The 20,377-nt window shown below is 38.2% G+C and overlaps 1 protein-coding gene across 2 annotated transcripts in view; it reads right to left on the minus strand.

Moving 5' to 3' along the window:
- SLC30A7 (solute carrier family 30 member 7) overlaps positions 1-20,377 on the minus strand; it is a 90,816-nt gene that overhangs the window by 804 nt on the left and 69,635 nt on the right. For both annotated transcript variants that reach the window (XM_064282485.1, XM_064282483.1), the window contains 2 exons: positions 11,454-11,544; positions 10,071-10,220 (listed from right to left, as the gene is read on the minus strand). In XM_064282485.1, coding sequence (XP_064138555.1) covers positions 10,071-10,220; positions 11,454-11,544 — 241 coding nt within the window. The remainder of the gene's footprint in view (positions 1-10,070; positions 10,221-11,453; positions 11,545-20,377) is intronic.

Here is a 20,377-nt window from a genome sequence, read left to right on the forward strand (position 1 = left end):
ATGATTAGTAAACACCTTAATAAGTGTAGCTACCAGTTATTTAATCATTTTATACGCCAATTCCTCTCTTTAATTTTGGATATAAGCTTGCTATTCAAGGACATTGCTCCCAGAATTGTCCCCTATGTCTCCTGTATTATCAATTTTTTTCCTCCCTACTGGATCGTTTCCACTAGCACACATACACACTGTAATTTCTCCCGTTTAAAAGAAAGCCTTCATTCAACCCTACACTCCCTTCTGGCTACAGTCCTATTGAACCCCTTTCAACCAAACTTTTGGCTCTCACCACTTCCCCAAAACTGTCAGGGTCACCTCCAAATTGTTTACACCCATGCTCAATTCTCAGTTCTCATCTTACTACTTATTCTGTGAGCAATAACACAGATGATCACTCCCTCCTACTGAAACACTTTCTTCTTGGCTTCCACAGAACACTTATTTGGCTGTCCTTTTACATCACGTGCCTCTCTTTCACAATCTCTTTTGCTGGTTTTCTTCCTCCTGTCTTTGAACACTGAACACTGCAGTATCCAAAGGCTCAGTCCTCAGAACACCAGATCTCATCTAGTATTCAGACTTTAAGTACCACCCACCTGCTCCAAAACCAAAAACTAACTGCCGTCAAGTCGACGGGAACTCCTAGTGACCCTACAGGCCACAGCAGAATTGCCAAGGCTATAAATCTTTACAGAAGCAGACTGCCATATCCTTCTCTGCTCACACCTCCCAAATTTTTATTTTCAGTCTGGAACTTGTTCCCTCAACTCAAATATTATAAAGCAACCATCCACTCGGCAGTTCAACACAGCCAAATTGAAATCTTTATCGTGTCCCCTCAAGCCTGTTGATTCTGTGGTCTTCTATAGCTCAATTCCAACCTTTATTAGCAACCTTGCTAATGGATTGGAAATTCTGTTAGCCTTACCTTCAAAATACACATACCCAGAATCTGACCAGTTTACATTACCTCCACTGCAACCACCCTGGTCCAAGTCACTATCATTTCTTCCCTAGATTTTGTAATGGCTTCCTATCTGGTTTTATTGCTTCTGTCTTTGTTCTCCTTTGGTCTATTCCCAACATAGCAACTACAGTGAAGACTCTCCTTCACTCAAAATCCTCCAACAGCTTACTTCATCTTTACAAGCCCACAGTCCTTACAATGGCCTACAAAGCCCCTCATCATCTGAACTCACCTTTTACTCTTTGTTCAATCAGCTCCAGCCACACTGGCCCTTCTGCCTGGAGCACTCTTCCTTGAGATATCCACATGACATACTCCCTCTCTTGTCACACCTCTACTCAAACATCAGTAAGGCCCAACCTGACCACCCTATATAAAATGCATTCAATTAACTCATCCAATAAATATTATGTTGTATGCCACTGAATACAACAGTGAACAAAACATATATTTATTTGTACTCGCAATTTATACTCTATCGATGGCACTAGTTTTTTTTTTTTTTTTGGGAACTTGGGTAAGGGAGATATATGAGATGACATACAGGTATGCGACGCTTAACATCTGTTCGTGCAATATCCACATGCATATATGTCTGTGGGCCAGGGCGCCCAGGTGTCTGACTGCCAGGATGCAGACCCTTGTCTTAAGGTCAGAACCCCATTTCTGCCTGGCTGCTGTGTACCGCCTGGAAGCCACCTAGTCTGTAGCGATGGAGGCCCAGGCTCAAACTCTCAACCTCAGTCCCTCTCGGGTTCCATGACTCGGTGGTCTAGTCCCTGTGTTTTGCCCAATGTGGTCCTGGAGGGTGCTGATGAAAGGTATGCTCCCCAGGCGCCTGAGCTCTGCCCCCTTGGTTCAGACCAGCCCCTCCCTGGGCAAGTTCTCATGGGTAAGCTAGTTTTCAATGCAGCTGGCTAGAGACGGACAATATCTCAGCATTCCTGATCTCCCTACCCATAACACCTACTGCCTTCTGAGATATTATAAAACTTACTTACTCACTATGTTTATTATTTACTGTTGATCTTCTCCCATTTATAATGTAGTAATCTCCCCCATGTCAAGGCTATTGTGTTTTTCACATTGCCAAACCCTAAACCTCCAACAGCACCCAGCATACAGTAAGTATTCAGTAAAGCATGTGATCAGTCACAATAGGTCCTTTCTTGTCAGTACCACAAAAGAAAAGTAAATAGGAATATTTAATAGAAAGGAAAACGTTTAAGACTGGGGGATAAAAATCTATTAACACTATCTTCTTACAGTAATTTCTGGGCTCCTTAAAGCACTGCTTTCTGGCATGGCTTTTTTTCCCAGCATTCAGGTAGGAGTGCTCTGCATTATACTAACAAATGTGTGAGAGTAGTTAGGAATTACTCACGGAACAAAAAGCTGGTAGACCCTAGAAAACTTTTTTTCATTAAAAAAAAAAAAGAAATCCTTGCTATGGTAAACTTAAAGCTCTCTTTTATTCAAATTTACTGAAAATGCATTTGAAAATGCTCTTTCCTTAGAGATTAAGAGGCTTCTAGCAGAAAAAAAGATAGAACTTAGTATCTGTATGCTCTTGATCTAAAAATTAAAACTCAGAAACAGTTTTAATTCTCCTAGAATCCAGACTTCTGGGTCCATGGAGTTGGGGTGACCCATTCAAGTAACCTGTTCTTAGGTGTCCTTTTGAGCTTTGAGCCTTTAAGAAACTGTTTTCCTAAAGTCACCTTCAAGTCAAACAGCAGCCTAGTGAGCGGCTCAGTAGTGATCATTCTGCCTCAGGCATTGGGCTTTTTTAGAGAACTATCTATCTACATGCACCCAGTTTAGAGGATCAGGAAGCCAAGGGTCTGATTGGAAAATGGCTTGTCCTTGTTAGGTGCTGTCGAGTCAGTTCCAACTCACAGGGATCCTATGCACAACAGAATAAAACACTGGCTGGTCCTGCCTCATTCTTACAGTTGTTGCTATGTTGGAGGCCACTGTTGCAGTCATTGTGTCAATCCATCTCTTTGACGATCTTCCTCTTTTTCACGGACCCTCTACTTTACCAAGCATGATGTCCTTTTCCAGGGACTGGTCCCTCCGGATAACATGTCCAAAGTAAGTGAGATGAAGTCTCATCATCCTTGCTTCTAAGCAGCATTCTGGCTATAATTCTTCCAAGACAGATTTATTTGTTCTTCTGGCAGTCCATGGTACATTCATATTCTTCACCAACACCATAATTCAAATACATTCATTCTTCTTTGGTCTTCTTTGGCCTGTCCTTAGGGACTCTGCTTCAACGACCGACTCACCCTGGAACCCTGTATACATTCTGATGCTACCTCCTGAAAAATTAACATGTCAGTGTTCTGCAAAACCCCTTTCCACTATCCCTTCTTTGGAGAAGGGCCTTCCTGATACATATGGGTTGATGCTGCCCAACTGGAATCCTATCTACTCACAATACACATATTCTGTTACATTAATTTTTGGTGTTTCTCCACACATTCAGGTTTCTGACAACACCAAATCTTAGTTTTTCTCAATTTCAGTATTGATAAATACCAACCTTACTTATTTCACAGAAATGTTATACATTCATTCAATATCTGACGAATATTTAACAAATCCTTGCTACCTACCAGAAACCCTTCCTGTTGTAAGGGTTTCCTGTGAATGTATAAGAAAGGATTTTATATGCTATAAAAATTAAGTAATTACGGAAAATGAGATTAAATAGGACATGCCTAATATACATTTCTAAAATAGTCAATTATAAATTATTATAATTACAACTATTATATGGTTTGATTTACTCAACCCAGATGGCCTTTGAAATAACTATACTTAGGAACTCTTCAGCAAAAGTCTTATATATCTAACCTTAAAACTACTGCCCAAGTATATTAACTTTTAATTTTTCTTTGAATGAAATCGTTAATAAAAGCAAAATGGGCAAAATAACTTGAAAGCCATTTGAGCTCCTTTTATTGTCTCTGCCATCTTCCTTATCCTCAGCCCCAATATAGTGAAGATGGTAATAAGAAATGAAGTAGCCCAAGGCAATAAAGAAAAGAAAGGAAAAACAAAGAGGTTAGGTAAACTGATCTTTGCATAATCACGAGTTAATTACTCCAAGCTGACATCTTTCCCAAGGGACAAGAGATTTCCACAAAAGCTCAGCCTAGCAGCAAAACAAAAAGAAAGGCATTGCGTGTCATCTATCTGTCCCCATAGGGGCAGCTTCAAGTTTTTTTTCCCATTTTCCTCTTTCAATTCCCTTTAGAGAGAAGAAAGGAATTTCCAAAGAATTCTTCGGTAAGTGACCTACTCTCTGAATGTAAACTATGTTTTCTATACAGTTTATTCATACCACCAAGATGTGACCAATACTCTAGCAAATGAAAACAGTGCTTAGTTTCAGCTAATAAGTCAGAGGCCAGCTGAGTGGTTGTCCTTAAAATGTAAAAACCATAATACTCATTGTATCTTTATCCTGACAGTAATGCACAGACCATAGACCATAATTCAGTCAATACTTCTTTAAAATTGGAAATGCAGTTTGTTATTTTTAACACATATAACCCCAAAAAACCAAACCCATTGCCTTTGAATCAATTCTGACTCAGAGCGACCCTATCAGGACAGAGTAGAGAGCTGCCCCTTTGGGTTTCCCAGGAGTGCCTGGTGGATTCAAACTGCCGACCTTTCGGTTAGCAGCCATGGCACTTAACCACTACACCACCAGTGTTTCCTTTAACACATATACTCCTAAGAAAATAAATATTAACCTGAAGGCATAGATTTGAATAGTCTCACACAATATTACTGTAGAAAAGGAAAACAAATCAGAAGTGTCAAAAGTTAGTAACAGACATCTCACTTTGATTTTAAGGTTTTTTTTTTCTTTTAACACATGAAGCCAAATGCTAACTGTAAAAAAATTCCTGACCCAAAATTAATCCCACCAGTGGCTTTTTTTCACCCCAAATTGCTAACCTTTTCTTTCCTGTTGGAAGCCAGGCTTAAGTAATTTAAATTTCAGAAGGTATCATGGCTACAGGTGGGTGGAGGGCTGGAGATCATCTTGTGACCTGCTATCAGTTGATCTCAGTAAAAGGGGGAGGGCAGTGTTCAATCAATCATGTCAAGATTAGCCAACGGGACAGATTTTCTATTCTTCTCCCGCCTCTTCTCTTTGTAGGCTTCATTGTAACTAGCCTGCCTGGAGCCATTTTTTTTTTTTTTTAATCAGAATGGTCTCCCTATACGCATATAGAATAACTGCTCAGAATATACCTTAAGCTTCAATTTCCTAGAGTTTTGATTATTTTTAACAGAAGTTAAAAAAAAATGGAAAAATAAACAGGAATATGCTACAGGAAATTGTTAGTCTATTCTCTGCCAACCCAAAAAATAAGGAAAATTTCTACTTTAGCTGTTGACTGAACGTTATCTTTATCCTCTTAAAATAAAGTCTTGAAAAATGATCTTAGTCTTCCATGTGAAATCTAAATCATTTTTGAATTAGTGAATATGATTAAAATATTAAATCACAAGTCAAGAACAGTAACTTGGGTTTCAATTATTTTTATTTGTACACTGGGGATAAAACCATCTATTTGTGAGGACTGGTTAATATGTTAGGCGCCTATCACAGTACTTGACACATGGTAGGCTCTCAATAAAGAATAACTGATGCTGTTGTTATTATTTCCACCATTATCACTTAACCAGTGAGCACTGAAGCCACGTGGATTAACTGAAAACAACAAACCAAAGGATTTGCTGGCCTCACATCCTGCAGGCTGGGTTCTGGTAGGCATCAAGGACATATGGTGAAGAAAGATACTGGAGGGATGGATAAGGAAAACCTGCAAAGCTGGAAAGCAAAAGCAGTACTTTATAAATGATTAAAAGTCCCTGAAAATGGGAGGAAAAAAACAAAAGCTGGAAAGGGTGGAAAACAGAGCTGCCCGTCTAGAAAATCGTAGCTGTCTTCTTCCAGTCTCTCCCCTCATCCCCAAGCCGACGTAACAAGACCGGGTGAGGTCTTTGATCAGAGCCAGGGAAGGATTGTGAACCCACGTAAGTGATGGAAGGTAGAGGATTTCTGAAACTTGGAAAACCCCCATTTGGGCTTGTGAGGAGGCTTTTTGGTTCCTTCCTGGGTATCACTGTTAACTTCTATTTTGAGGCCACAGAATAGAGCACAAAAAACTGAAGGAGGAAGCTAGTGGCCTAGGATTTAGTAGGCATAATAAAGAGGCAGAAGGGTAGAAAAGATAGTAGAGATCAAGGCAGAAATTCTACCAAAGAGTAAATATGCATTATGACTTGTCTTTTGCACTTTGGGGAACACAGGAAGATAATGAACTCCACAAGTTTCTAGATTTTTCTTCAAATACAAACATTATTTCTAGCAAAAGTGTATTTAAAAAAATTAGGGTTACAGTTATAATTGTTAAATGTGTTCTTACAAAAAAATTAACACATACTGTTTAAAACAAGAAACATAAAAGTTTCAGTTTAAAACAAGAAACATAAAATGTTAATTGTCTTCCTAATCCAATATTCTACTTTTTCTTCCTGTTCCTATACTAAACACAAAGGGTGGGGGGCTTTTCCTATGCCAACAGAAAATCTTATAAAGACTGGATTATCACTTAAATAATAATCATCTCTAAAGAATCTAAATACTGAAGTGACTCCCAACAATTCACTTGTATTACTCTAAACCCCAAAAGCCCACTGCCATCCAGTTGATTCCAACTCATAGTGACCCTAAAGAGTAGAGTAGAACTGCCCCATAGAGTTTCCAAGGAGCACTAGGTGGCTTGGAACTGCTGGCCTTTTGGTTAGCAGCCATAACACTTAAACACCACCAGGGTTTCCTGTATTACTCTATATTTATGCAAAGCAAGTTACTCTTCTTTAGCAGTTAAAGATTGGTAATTATGGAAAATGAGATTAAATAGGACATGCCTAATATACATTTCTAAAATAATCAGGAATCTATACTTTCATAAACAAAACCAGAAATTAAATTCTCAAACTTTTGATGTTGGTCTTTAAGTTTAAAATTATCATCTTGTCAGTTTTAACAAGAACAATTTTTTTTTACCCCAAAACTATTTTTAAATATGGTTAAGATTAGCAATAATAAAGATGCCTAAAAATATAACAAAACCAAGTGTTATAACTTATTATTGAGAAAATCTTCTTTTTGGTCTTTTTAGAACTAAGTTCAACAGTACCTCAAATCTTTCTACAAGAAATATACTTAAGGCATTAATGTGATTTTTCTCAAAAAAGGAAATCGAGTTTTATTATTTTGATAAGTAAAATTTACGTATAAAATATAATTTTAAAATGTGAAAATGCTACTGCAAGCCCTGGAATATACTCAGCATAAGGACATGTATCCCTAGGGTTTAAGAGAAAAAGGAAAATAAATCAATAAAAAACTTTAATTTTGTATAAGTCAAAACGAAAACAATGATCACCGCTTTAAAATCATTAAATGTATGAAATGGAAGTCATTAATAGGGTAATTGCCCTCTCATCCCTGAGAAAAATGTGTTGAATATTTTCACTGCAAGCCTCAGACAGTCTCTGGTCTCTGCAAGGAATGAAATAAAGTTGGCTTGACCTTTTTTTTTTAACAAAGGCTTGAAATGCTTTTCAGAGCTTAAACGTTTCAAAACCCGAATCCAGTTTCCAAAACGAAAGCAGCAGCTTAATAAACTCTGAACTTCAGTCATTTTAAAAGCCTCCCTCCACCTACTTCACTTACAGCATTTCCTAGCACAGGCACAGTTGCTCACACATTTCTAAACCTAGAAACTGCATTCCTTCTCAGGGGGAAACTGTGACTAAGAGCCAAGGTCTTTGGAGTACAGCGTATCTCAGAGGCCAACAAAAGCTCACACTGAGAGGGTGGGAGGACATGGCATAACTAGGAGAAAATAAAGGAGAGAATAATGATCTGGAAAGGGCAGTGAAAGGCCAGGTTACTATTGGCCTTGCTCTCCTTTTGTTCCTGAGATATGGATCCATATTTCACTCTGTGGGAGAAAGATGTGGCAGTCTGCTTCCGTAAAGACTGTAGCCTCGGAAACCCTATGGGGCAGTTCTACTGTGTTCTATAGGGCTGCTATGAGTTGGAATCGACCCAATGGCAATGGGAGTCTGACATGGAGGGAGTCATGTTGCCAGTACCCACCGACCCAGCCCTGGGAGGCTGGGGATGAAAGAAAAGGAAAGCCGCAAGGCACAGCTTTGACCTGAGCAGGGAAGAGAAGGTGAGATTTCCAAACAACACAGCTTGCATGTGGAGCAGGGTTGGCTATCTAGCACACAATGTGGCATCAAAAGTGCGTGATCTTAGTTTCCCCGGACTGTCATGAACAACTGCACCCTCTAGGGTAACCGCTGACCACGTACACATATACTTTTCTAAGCGCTGGTAGAAACTGACAGACAAATATGTACAACATGTTAAGTATATCATAGGAAATAGTTCTTGGAGGGACCTATAAGGCTTCAGAGAAAAAGTAACAATTGAAATGAACCTTTAAGTTAACAGTAGGATTTCTGTCCCACACAGAAAAGTTAATAGTCTGGTGGGGTTGGAACATGAAGCGCTTGACAAACGAACAGCAGGAGAAGAGGTGTGAAAAGTTTGTTGGGTCATGCCAGAAAGTTTAGGCTTTCTCCAGGTGGCAGTGGGGAGCTACCAAAGTTTGTTTTTTTTTAACTTTTTATGTTGTAAAATTTTATAATCAAAAGAATAGTCTAATAAATATCTATGTCCTAAATTAACAAATTATTAACATTTTGCCACATTTGCTTTATCTCTCTACATATATATTTAACCTTTTTAATTTGCCGAAACACTTGAAAATTAGTTAGACATCCTGATGCTTTCCCACTAAATCCTTCAGCCATGTGTCTCCTAAGAATAAGATACTCTTGTATAGCCACAATACTACTATCACACCCACGAAATTTAACACCCACACTATTATATACACTACCATGTACTCCACATTCTAATTTCCTTGAATACCCAGTTCTCTGTAGCTATTTTTTCCCCAACCCAAGATCTAATCAAGAATCACATATTTCATTTAAAGTCTTCTTTAATGCAGAATAATCCCTCGATTTTTTTTTCCTTCCATGACATTAAGATTTTTTTTAGAATCCAGGCTAAAGTCCCACAAGCTGGTATGTCTGACTGTTTGTGAATGATCAGATTCAAGTTGGACATTTTGGGCAAGGGTATTACACAGGCCATGTTGTGTGCTTCCCATTGCATCACATCAGGAGGCACAGATGGCAATTTCCAACCACAGATTTTTAAGGCATGGAACTAGTCTCCTCATTACATGTATGTATTAGATGATTTTGGCATCAGTGCGGACGTCTAGATTTTTGGTCAAATACTCCTAGCAAACTAGACCAAAGGGGAAAAAAAAAGTGTGTTTTTCTCATTCTCCTCAGATATCATTAACATGATCCTCATATTCTCCCAATATATACACAATACCATAATACTCTTTCTTTAATTACCATTCACACAACTATGTCAACCCCCACAATTACACAATCATTAATTAAGATAATTTGGTTGCAGGCATGCACTGATTAATTCATGATTCCAAATACAGAGTTAAGGAAAACCCAATAACATATTAACCTATTAAATCACACAAAAGGGAACTATGGCTTTGCTATCACACAAAAAGAGTACACCTAAGTCTGCTTTTAGCTATAGCCACTGAAAGTTATTATTGTTACTCCAGATGCTATTTGAGAATTCTTGGCTTCAAACGGCATCTAATGTCTTATAAAGACCACACAGCAAAGGAGAATCTACTTTCTCTTGAAGGAATGCAAATCAGTACAGCCATAAATAAAATAGGAACTATCTTCTTCAAGAGTATTAACTAAAATAAGGATCTCCCAAATTTGCCCCGTGGTTGAAAAAAAATAAAGTATTATACTTACCTCATAGTGTAGTAGCATATATTTAATATGTTAGTGAATATTCATAAAAATAATATATACAATAAATAGGTTTCAAGACCCTTAAAAGAAGTTAATAAAACAGCCATACCTGAGTAAAAATGCTATGTGTTTGGCTTAAAATCCACCTTGCATCAGCATCAGGGGCTACTACTAATTTCAAGGTCCCAACGTAAACGTCAGAGCATAAAGTCCAGAAATGCTGCTCTTGTAAGTTGTAAACACCTTGCAACTGCTGCACCTAAAATGTCAAGTGCAGGTATTAACATCATACTCAAGTGTAAGTGTCCTCTCCTACTTGAATTATTGTGCAACATATCAGTAAACAGACTGTACTCTTTGGTTAAAAATAGGAGGGGGTATCTGAATTAACAAATATGTATTGAGTATTCATATCAAAATTTGTTAAGGCACGGCTGAGAGAGCACCTAGAGGGAAATTTACAGTTTCAAATGCATCAGTAGAGAACAAAAATAAACACAAATGAGCTAAAAAGCTAGAAAAAGATCAACAGAGTAAGCCCAAACAAATAAGCAAGGAAGGAAATAAAGGACAGAAATCAATGATGCACTCAGAAAACAACAGAATTCACAGTATTGAAAGAGCTGGTTTTGTTTTCTTTCTCCTTAGAATTTGTTCTCTACATAGCAAGATGAATAATCTTTTAAAAACATAACTTAGATGTATGATACTTCCCCTGCCTAAAAGCTTTCCATTGGTAGAATTAAATCTAAACCTCTTTGTATGACCACAACCCTTGTATGATTCGGCCCCTGTCATTCTCTCCAACCTTATAAGCCATGCTTCCCTGTATTCGTTATGCTTCAACCACAGTGGCCTTTTTTTTGGCTCCTCAAACATACTAAATTAGTTCCAGTCATAAAACTTTTGTATTTGCATTTTCTTTTGCCTGGAACACTCTTTGCCAACATTTTCATATGGCTGGCTCCTTCTTGTCATCAAGGTTTCAACTTAAATATGACTTCCTCAGTGAATCTAACATAGCCACCCATGTCTATCATATCATTCTTTTATTTTTACTATCGTAATTATCACTAACATTTTGTTATTTGTCTGTTTATTGTTTCCGCACTAGACCGTAAGCTCCTTAGGAACAGAGACGCTGTCTTGTTTACCATGACATCCCTAGTACCTTAGAAATGGCTGGCACAAAGTAGGAGCTCAAAAAATATATGCTGACTAAATGCTTATCTCATCTGCTATTCATATTCTGTATTTTAAAAGAACTCTTCAATTTCTAGATGAGGGCAATTTTTACCACATTTTCTTTAGTAAAGTTCAATATTTTCCAAGGATTTTGCTTTGGTTTACATAAATGGCATTCATGGTCAACATTCAATCTGGGAAGAAACGCCAAATTATACACACATGGTACCCATATTTGTAAGAGCTAAAAACCGTAACAATTTAAAAACAACATAAAATCCAATCGTTTGAGAGCTTTGAAACTTACCCTCTGATAACACTGAGGCAGAGTATTTTCCAACAGGGGAGGGGTTCTCTGCATTAATATTCCAACAGACTCTCTTAAAAGAGGAATAACACTAAAGAAAAAGAAAAAAACAAATTTGTTAAAACCACATTCTGGGAATCTCCTCCTGCAAGAATAATATACCTGCCTACAGTAGAATGTAATAAAATTTATCAGAATGAGTAAAAAGAATCCAGTCGCTGTTCCAAATTTTCAGTGTGATCAGTAAGCCACTATCTAATGTAAAGGAACTAGAGAAAATATCGTATTAGTATGTAATAAACTAAAGCTATAATACTGAATAACACTGAACCATCTAAAAATCTAAACACAGCAGTTGTTCAACTGCTATTTAAAATATGACTCCAAAGGCTAGAAACTTCCAAGATAATTTCTAAAGCCTATGTCATTGCTGACTGATCCTTAATTTTTACAAAGAACATACGACTTTCTCAGAAGGTCTCACAGGAAGAAAAGAAGTTGAAGTGTACCTTAAAGGGTTTGTGGTATTTCTGATACATGGAAAGGAAAAACATAGTGAAGACCTAAAAGAACAGAGCAAATGGTTATCTTGTTCCTATTACATTTCCAAGGCCTAATAAACGACCAACACAAAGTAAGTCCTTAATAAACATTTGTTGGTTGGATGAATAATAGAAATAAAGATGTTTTAAAGTCTGGGTTAGAGAAAAAGAAAAGCCACAGGAAAGAAATTAGGAGACATGTCCCACACTTCAAGAATACAATGTAAGTGCTTGGATAAGGAGGGTAACAATGGAAAGAGACAAATAGAAAAATTAAACAGATATTGAGAGAAAAAACTGGTGTCTAACTGAATACAGTAGAAAAAACAGTGAGAGCAATGTCAAGGTCAAGTCTAGATGACTGAATGTGTGGAGGGGGATGATAGCCAATGAAGATGAAAAATCTCAATGTGGACAAGAGTTTCCATCACATTCAAGAGAAAGTATTCTTTAGATAAATGATGATTTAAGAGTCAAGAATAATTAGATGTCACCCTTAATTCCTCCTTCTCCCTTATAACCCCCATGCTCTAAATCAACAAACTCTCATGATTTAACATCCTAAATATCTCTTGTCTCCATTTCCTTCCCTACATTCAACTACACATGTCTACAATAATCTCTGTATCTTTTACTGGGATTATTATAATAGTCTAAGTGGTCTCTGATGACATCAAGGACATTGTACATGAAGAAAGCAAGAGATCATTAAAAAGACAGGAAAGAAAGAAAAGACCAAAACGGATGTCAGAAGAGACTCTAAAACTTGCTTTTGAACATAGAGTGGCTAAAGCCAAAGGAAGAAAATGATGAAGTAAAAGAGTGGAACAGAAGATTTCAAAGGATGGCTTGACAGGACAAAGTGCTATGATGACATGTGCAAACACCTGGAGTTAGAAAATCAAAAAGAGAATAACGCGCTTGCCATTTCTCAAGCTGAAAGAACTGAAGAAAAATTCAAGCCTCAAGTTGCAATAGTGAAGGACTCTGTGGGGAAAATACTGAGTAACCCAGAAGTATCAAAAGAAGATGGAGGGAATACAAAGAGTCACTGTATCAAAATGAATTGATTGACATTCAACCATAGCAAGAGGTAGCATATGATCAACAACCAGTGGTACTGAAGGAAGAAGTCCAAGCTGTGCTGAAGGCACTGGTGAAAAACAAGGCTCCAGAAATTGAATACCAACTGAGATGTTTCAAAGAACAGATACAGCACTGGAGGCGCTCACTCATCCATGCCAAGAAATTTGGAGGACAGCTACCTGGTCAACCGACTGGAAGAGATCCATATTTGTGCCCATTCCAAAGAAAGGTGATCCAACAGAAAGTGGAAATTACTGAACATCATCATTAATACACATACAAATAAAATTATGCTGAAAATCATTCAAACAGCAGTACATTGACAGGGAACTGCCAGAAATCCAAGCTGGATTCAGAAGAGGGCATGGAATAAGGGATATCATTCTGATGTCAGATGGATCCTGGCTAAAAGCAGAGAATACCAGAAAGATGTTTACCTGTGTTTTATTTACTATGCAAAGGCATTTGACTATGTGAATCATAACAAATTATAGATAATAATGCAAAGAACGGGCATCCCAGAACACTTAATTGTGCTCATGCTGAACCTGTACATAGTCCAATAGGCAGTCGTTTGAATAGGACAAGGGAATACTGTGTGGTTTAAAGTCAGGAAAAGTGTGCATCAAGGTTGTATCCTTCTACCATACTTATTCCATCTGTATGCTGAGCAAACAATCTGAGAAGCTGGACTATATGAAGAAGAATGTGGCATCAGGATTGGAGGAAGACTCATTAACAACCTGCGTTATACAGATTATACAACCTTGCTTGCTGAAACTGAAGAAGATGTGAAGCACTTACCAATGACGATCAAAGACTACAGCCTTCAGTGTGGATTCTACCTCAATATAACGAAAACAAAAATCCTCACAATTGGGCCAATAAACAACCATGATAAACGGAGAAAATACTGAAGCTGTCGAGGACTTCATTTTACTTGGATCCACAATCAACACCCATGGAAGCAGCAGTCAAGAAATCAACGTTATTATTGCATTGGGCAAATCTGCTGCAGAAGACCTCTTTAAAGTCTTAAAAAACAAAGATGTCACTCTGAAGACTAAGGTGCTCCTAACCCAAGCTATAGTACTTTCAATAGCCTCATATACATATGAAAGCTGTACAATGAATAAGGAAGACTGAAGAAGAATGACGCCTTTGAATCATAGTGTCAGCGAAGAATATTGAATATACCACGGACTACCAGAAGAACGAACAAATCTGTTTTGGAAGAAGTACATGTGGAATGCTCCTTGGAAGTGAGGATGGGGGGACTTCGTCTTACGTACTTTGGACATGTTATCAGAAGGCACCAGTCCCTGGAGAAGGACATCATGCTTGGTAAAGCAGAGGGTCAGAAAAAAAGGGGAAGACCCTTAATCGAGATGGATTTACACAGCGGCTACGACAATGGGCTCAAGCGTAACAACTGTGAGGATGGCACAGGACCGAAGTGTTTTGCTCTGTGGTACACAGGGTCACTATGAATTGGAACCAACTTGACAGCACCTAACAAGTGGTCTCTTTGCCTTTAGTGTTGTTTCCTCAAGTCCTCTGTGATAAGCAGCTTCAAAGATGGGTCTCAACGATCCCTGCTTCCCTGGCATTTATGACCTTGTGTAAACCCTACCTTTGAATGTGGGTTGGACCTAGTGGCTTGCTACTAATGAAGAGTATAGCAAAAACGATGACATATAACTTCCAAGATTAGGTTAAAAGAAGATGCCTCGTTCATCTGCCTCTCTTACCGTCTCACCTGCTCATTCATAGCGCCATGTTGTGAGCTCTCCTGTAGAGACTCACATGGCAAGGAACTGAGGGATGTCTCTGGTGAAGAACAGAGGCCCTTAGACCAGCAGCCCAAGAGGAACTAAACACTGTCAACAATCATTGGTGTAAGTGGATTCTTCTCAAATGAGTCTTAAGATGACTACAGCCCTGGCCAACACCTTGTTTGCCACTCTGTGAGAGACTCCGAGCCTGAGTTAGCCACGCCCAGATTTCTGATTCGCAGAAACAGTACGACAATAAAAATTGGTTGTTTTAGTCACTAGGTTTTGGTGTAACTTTTTAAAAGGAATAAACTGGTGGGAAGCAATCAGAAGTGGAGTCAAGGATTTTGACAGTAAAAGAACACTGGTTATTCCTTCATCTAAAATAAAGAGCTCCATCTGTTTCTACCCACTATACGGTTAATTAAATAAGTAAAGACTTCCTGGAGTTACAAAAATGGCAAAGTAAAACATGACAGCAGACTAATAAGGTACAATTCAACCACTACCACTTGAAAATAAATTACAACTATCAGGACATGTTTTTCTTCTATTTCCATTTCTTAGAAAAAAGGGTGTCACAGCATTATGTCAAAATTACAATTTTTGTTTCTTACTTTCCTTACTGTACTTCTCAGAAAATGAGGCTCAAAATCAGTTCTTCTGAAACCACTGTTTGACAGTAAACAAAAAAACAAATCCACTGCCCTTGAGTCGGCAACCCCATAGTGCTTCCAAGGCCGTAAATCTCTAAAGACGCAGACTGCCATATCTCTCTCCCGTGGAGCCGCTGCTGGTTTTGTTTAGCAGTCGATCGTTTTAAACATAGTGCCACCAGGGCACCTTTCTGTTTGACAATAGGAAAATAATTTTTTTTTTTCTAAATATATGTCTTCCAAGCTTAGCTGTTTTGATCATTTCTTTTCCAATCTTTATCCCAAGAAACGGCTAGTAATGCCTGGAGACTTCTGAGGTAAAAAATGCACTGGAATGGAATCATGATACTTGGGCTCTAATTCTGTACATCATTAAATAGCTTTGGACAAATGGTACAGCTTTCCAGAGCACCAGTTTTCTCACCTATAAAAAGGAATGGATTAAGTAGGCAATATCTTCCTTCTTTAAAATATTTTTCATTCAATAAGAAAAAATGTTCAACAATACAGAAGAGGTCAGCATAACTGGAGTACACCAAAAGCAAACAAGTTTTCTGTATAAACCGAATGCTTCGAAGCCAGAATAGCAGGGGCGGGGGTCTGAGGAACATGGTTTCAGGGGACATCTAGGTCAATTGGCATAATAAAATCTATTAAGAAAACATTCTGCATTCTACTTTGGAGAGTGGCATCTGGGGTCTTAAACGCTAGCAAGCTGCCATCTAAGATGCATCAGTTGGTCTCAACCCACCTGGAGCAAAGAAGAACAAAGAGCACCAAAGACACAAGGTGAGCCCAAGAGACAGAAAGGGAGAATGAAGAACACCAAAGACACAAGGCAAGCCCAAGGGACAGAAAGGGCACATAAATCAGAGACTACATCAGCCTGAGACCAGAAGAACTAGATAGTGCTCGGTTATAACCGGTGACTGCCCTGACAGGGAACACAACAGAGAATCCCTAATGGAGCAGGAGAATAATGGGATGCAGACCTCAAATTCTCATAAAAAGATCAGACTTAATGATCTGACTGAGACTAGAAGGACCCCGGAGGTCAGACTTTCTGTTAGTCCAAGACTGGAACCATTCCCAAAGCCAACTCTTCAGACAGGGACTGGACTATAAGGTAGAAAATGATACCGGTGAGGAGTGAGCTTCTTAGCTCAAGTAGACACATGAGATTATATGGGCAGCCCCTGTCTGGAGGGGAGATGAGAAGGCAGAGGGGGACAGAAGCTGGCTGAATGCATACTGGGAATACAGGATGGAGAGGAGTATGCTATCTCATTATGGGGAGAGCACTAGGAGTGCGCAGCAAGGTGTACATAAATTTTTGTATGAGACACTGACTTGATTTGCAAACTTCCACTTAAAGCACAATAAAAATTTAAAAAATCAAACAGAAAAAAGTGTTCAAACTATAAGGAATGTTAGAGAATATATCTGGAAATGAAGGAGGCATGTTATTAAAAAAAAAAAAAAGCAATGCCACCATGATGCATAAAATATGCTTGGCAAACCAATTTACTCAATCGTTAATTAAGTAATCCTACAAATAAATTTTATTAAGAAATCAGTACAAAGTAAGAATTATTAAACACCTCCACTGGGTTATATGCTTGGTGGAGCCCTGGTGGCACAGTGGTTAAGAGCTCAGCTGCTAACAAAAAAAGCTGGTAGTCCAAACCCACCAGCCCCTACACAGGAGAGAGATGTGGCAGTCTGCTCCTGTAAAGATTATAGCCTTGGAAACCCTATGGGGCAGTTCTACTCCATCCTATAGGGTCACTAAGAGTTGGGATCGACTCGAAAGCAACAGTTTGGTTGGTATATGCTTGGCATCAGATTTTCTAGAACCAGATGGAACCTTATTTTACAATTGTGGAAATGGAGGCCTAAACCATCAAAATAACTTGCTTAAGGAGACAACTACGAGTAGACAGCTAGAATAACAGATCAGGTTTTTAGACTTCAAATTTAATTTTGAAAAATTCAATTCAACCAACATTTATTATATGCCAGTATGTGCTAGGCACCAGAAATAATAATAAATACATAATACCTAATTTAAGAGAAAAATTCGTAACTGCTGAAAAAGTCTATCAAGGGATCAGTGAAAATCAAGCAATGGACACTTATTTAGGGCCCACCATTTGGAAGATGGCACATGTGAATTTAAAACAAGTACAGATTATGCCCACCACCCCCTGATTAGTTTGTCATGCTGTAGTGGCTTGCATTTTGCTAGGGTGCTGGAAGCTAGCCACCAGTACTGCACTCTTATGCAAATTAACACATGCCTCTACATTTGTTTACCACCCATGCTCTCCCCTGCTCCAGTTATTTTCATGTGTTATACTAATTTTCTTAGAACAACACGTAAAAAAAAAATTGGCACAGTGGCACTTACGAAAATACCTCAAGCGGGGAGGGCGCAGCTGGCAAACAAACGTAGAAGGCATGCTGTTATTTGTATAAAAAAACAGTATTTCAAATACCAGTATGGTTACCCATGGCAGACAGGTTTCGGCAGAGTTTCCAGACTAAGGCTAGGAAGCAAGACCTGATGATCTATCTGAAAATTTGCCAACGAAAACTCTATGGATCACAACAGAATACTGTCCCATGTAGTACCGGAAGACTAGAGTTCCCTAGAGTGGAAGGCACTCAAAATATACAGTGGGGACAGCAATGAACCGGAGCATACGAACAATAGTGAAGATGGTGCAGGCTTGGGCGACATTTCGTTCTGTCGTACACGGAGACACCACGAGTCAGAGCTGACTTGAGAGCAACTAACAACAGCAGAGATTATGCCTGTATGCATTTTCGTGTGCTATAAACTTTTAGTGAACAGTTTCCTCAGTGGCATGTTAATAATTTACTTTTAAAATATACCTTTAAAGAAAAGGGGAGAAAAGAAAAAAACATGAATACAAGACATGGACTCAACGGCAACAGAAGGCATACAAGCCTGGGCCATGAAATTACTGTGGACTCTTTAGCAGTTGTGGTCAGCTCCCTGGGTGGTGTAACCAAAAGGATGGTGGTTTGAGTCCACTCACAGACACCTCAAAAGAAAGGCCTGGTGATTTATTTCCAACAAACCAGCCACTGAAAACCGTATGGAGCACAAGTTCTACTCTGACACACGCGGGGCCTCCGTGAGTCAGAATTAACTTGATGGGAACTGCGTGTTTTTGTTTTTTCAGCAATACGTGTGAAATATATTTTTGCGAACAACTTTTAGTGTTTTAGAAAATTTATTTATTGTTATTGTTAAAATATTTATTGTTTTAGGGTACTTAGATTTAGTGAATTTTCTCCCCCAAAGGACCTTGGGCTGTAAGAGCTGGTGGCTGCCTGCTTAGGTAGAATTTTAATAGAACATTAACATTCAACAGGAGCGAGCATTTCACTGAAGCGTGTGGATGTGTCACGCTGCTTTTCTCCGTTAACAATTTTAAAATAATGTAAGAATTCCAGCAGTAGGAGCTGTAATTAGGTGATGAAACTGGGGTGGGGGAAAGCGTGCTTGCCATCATGGTGACATGCAATTTAGAACCGAAGTCAGTTTTTACAATAATTTCAAAGGTCCTAAAAATATAAAAGAAACCCGTGAAAACTCTAGATTTTGCCCTTTAAAATTGTGTTTAACTCAGGAGTTTGTGGCCATATTTTTCTGGTTAACTATCATAATGAGGAATCATAAAACAGATTTTACCATGGATCTATCTAGCCATAATGAAAGGATATGTAGAAAAAGAAAAGCTTAGCAAATTCCTGACTGAGCTAAGACTTAGGGCTGCATCCAAACCCAAAAGTAAGCATTTGGAAACAATTAGAGGTTCACTTCTGGTTGACTAACCCAATTCTAGTTTTAACAATGAAACACCATTTCCCTACCATATATAGAAAGGGATGAGTCATTAGGTGTATGAGTTTACCAGTATCACAGGATAATGATTTTATTCTTCAAAAGCTGAAAGTGAACCAAGTTTATAATCATAAAAAAATGAACAAAAAATTAATTTGAAAGCTTTCACCTTAAATGCTAACAGATTAAATGAACAACAACTATTGCTCTTTATTGCCAGGAACTTCGCAAATGAAAATATGTTCAAATCTTATTTCAGAAGCAGCTTTTAGTGAAAGAGCCTCACCACTTCAACAGTAAATAAAATTCCTGAGCAGTAATTATAAACAAACCAAGTAAAAGAACATTAAGGGTATACATTATGAAAACTTTTTAAGAATGCTCATACTAGTGGCGATCAATGCTTCATAATGAAAAATTTCAAAGGGCTCAAACTGGTACTTAGATCAGAGAATAAACATCCAATAATAATTAAAACATAATTACTGATTCAACTTTATCAATTAGCTTATGGTCTAAGTCATCCTGTAGATTGTCAGAGAATCTTTTAATCTACAACCATGGAGAAGGATAATTGTACTTTTAAAAGCAATCTATAAATTTGAAAGTCTGGCATATGTCATATACTTGAAAATTTTTAGGGGAAAAAAGTCAAAAAAACTGACCAAAAATTAGACTGTATATTTAAACATGGTGGTCCCATGTCAAGTTGTAAAGATGCAGTCACATCTGCAAAAATACAATTATTCCATAACGATGAACATCAACTACCTACTAACCCAGGCTTTCACAAGCCTAGTACAGAATAGTGATGCATTTGAATTATGGTGTTGGTAGACAATATTGAATATACTACAGACTGCCAGAAGAACAAACAAATCTGTCTTTGAAGAAGCACAGCTTCTAAGTACATCCTTAGAAACAAGGATGCTGAGACTTCATCTCACGTACTTTGGGCATTTTACCAGGAGGGACCAGTTCGGAGAAG

This window comes from Loxodonta africana, chromosome 3 (assembly GCF_030014295.1).
Source record: "Loxodonta africana isolate mLoxAfr1 chromosome 3, mLoxAfr1.hap2, whole genome shotgun sequence".
NCBI classification, from domain to species: Eukaryota; Metazoa; Chordata; class Mammalia; order Proboscidea; family Elephantidae; genus Loxodonta; species Loxodonta africana.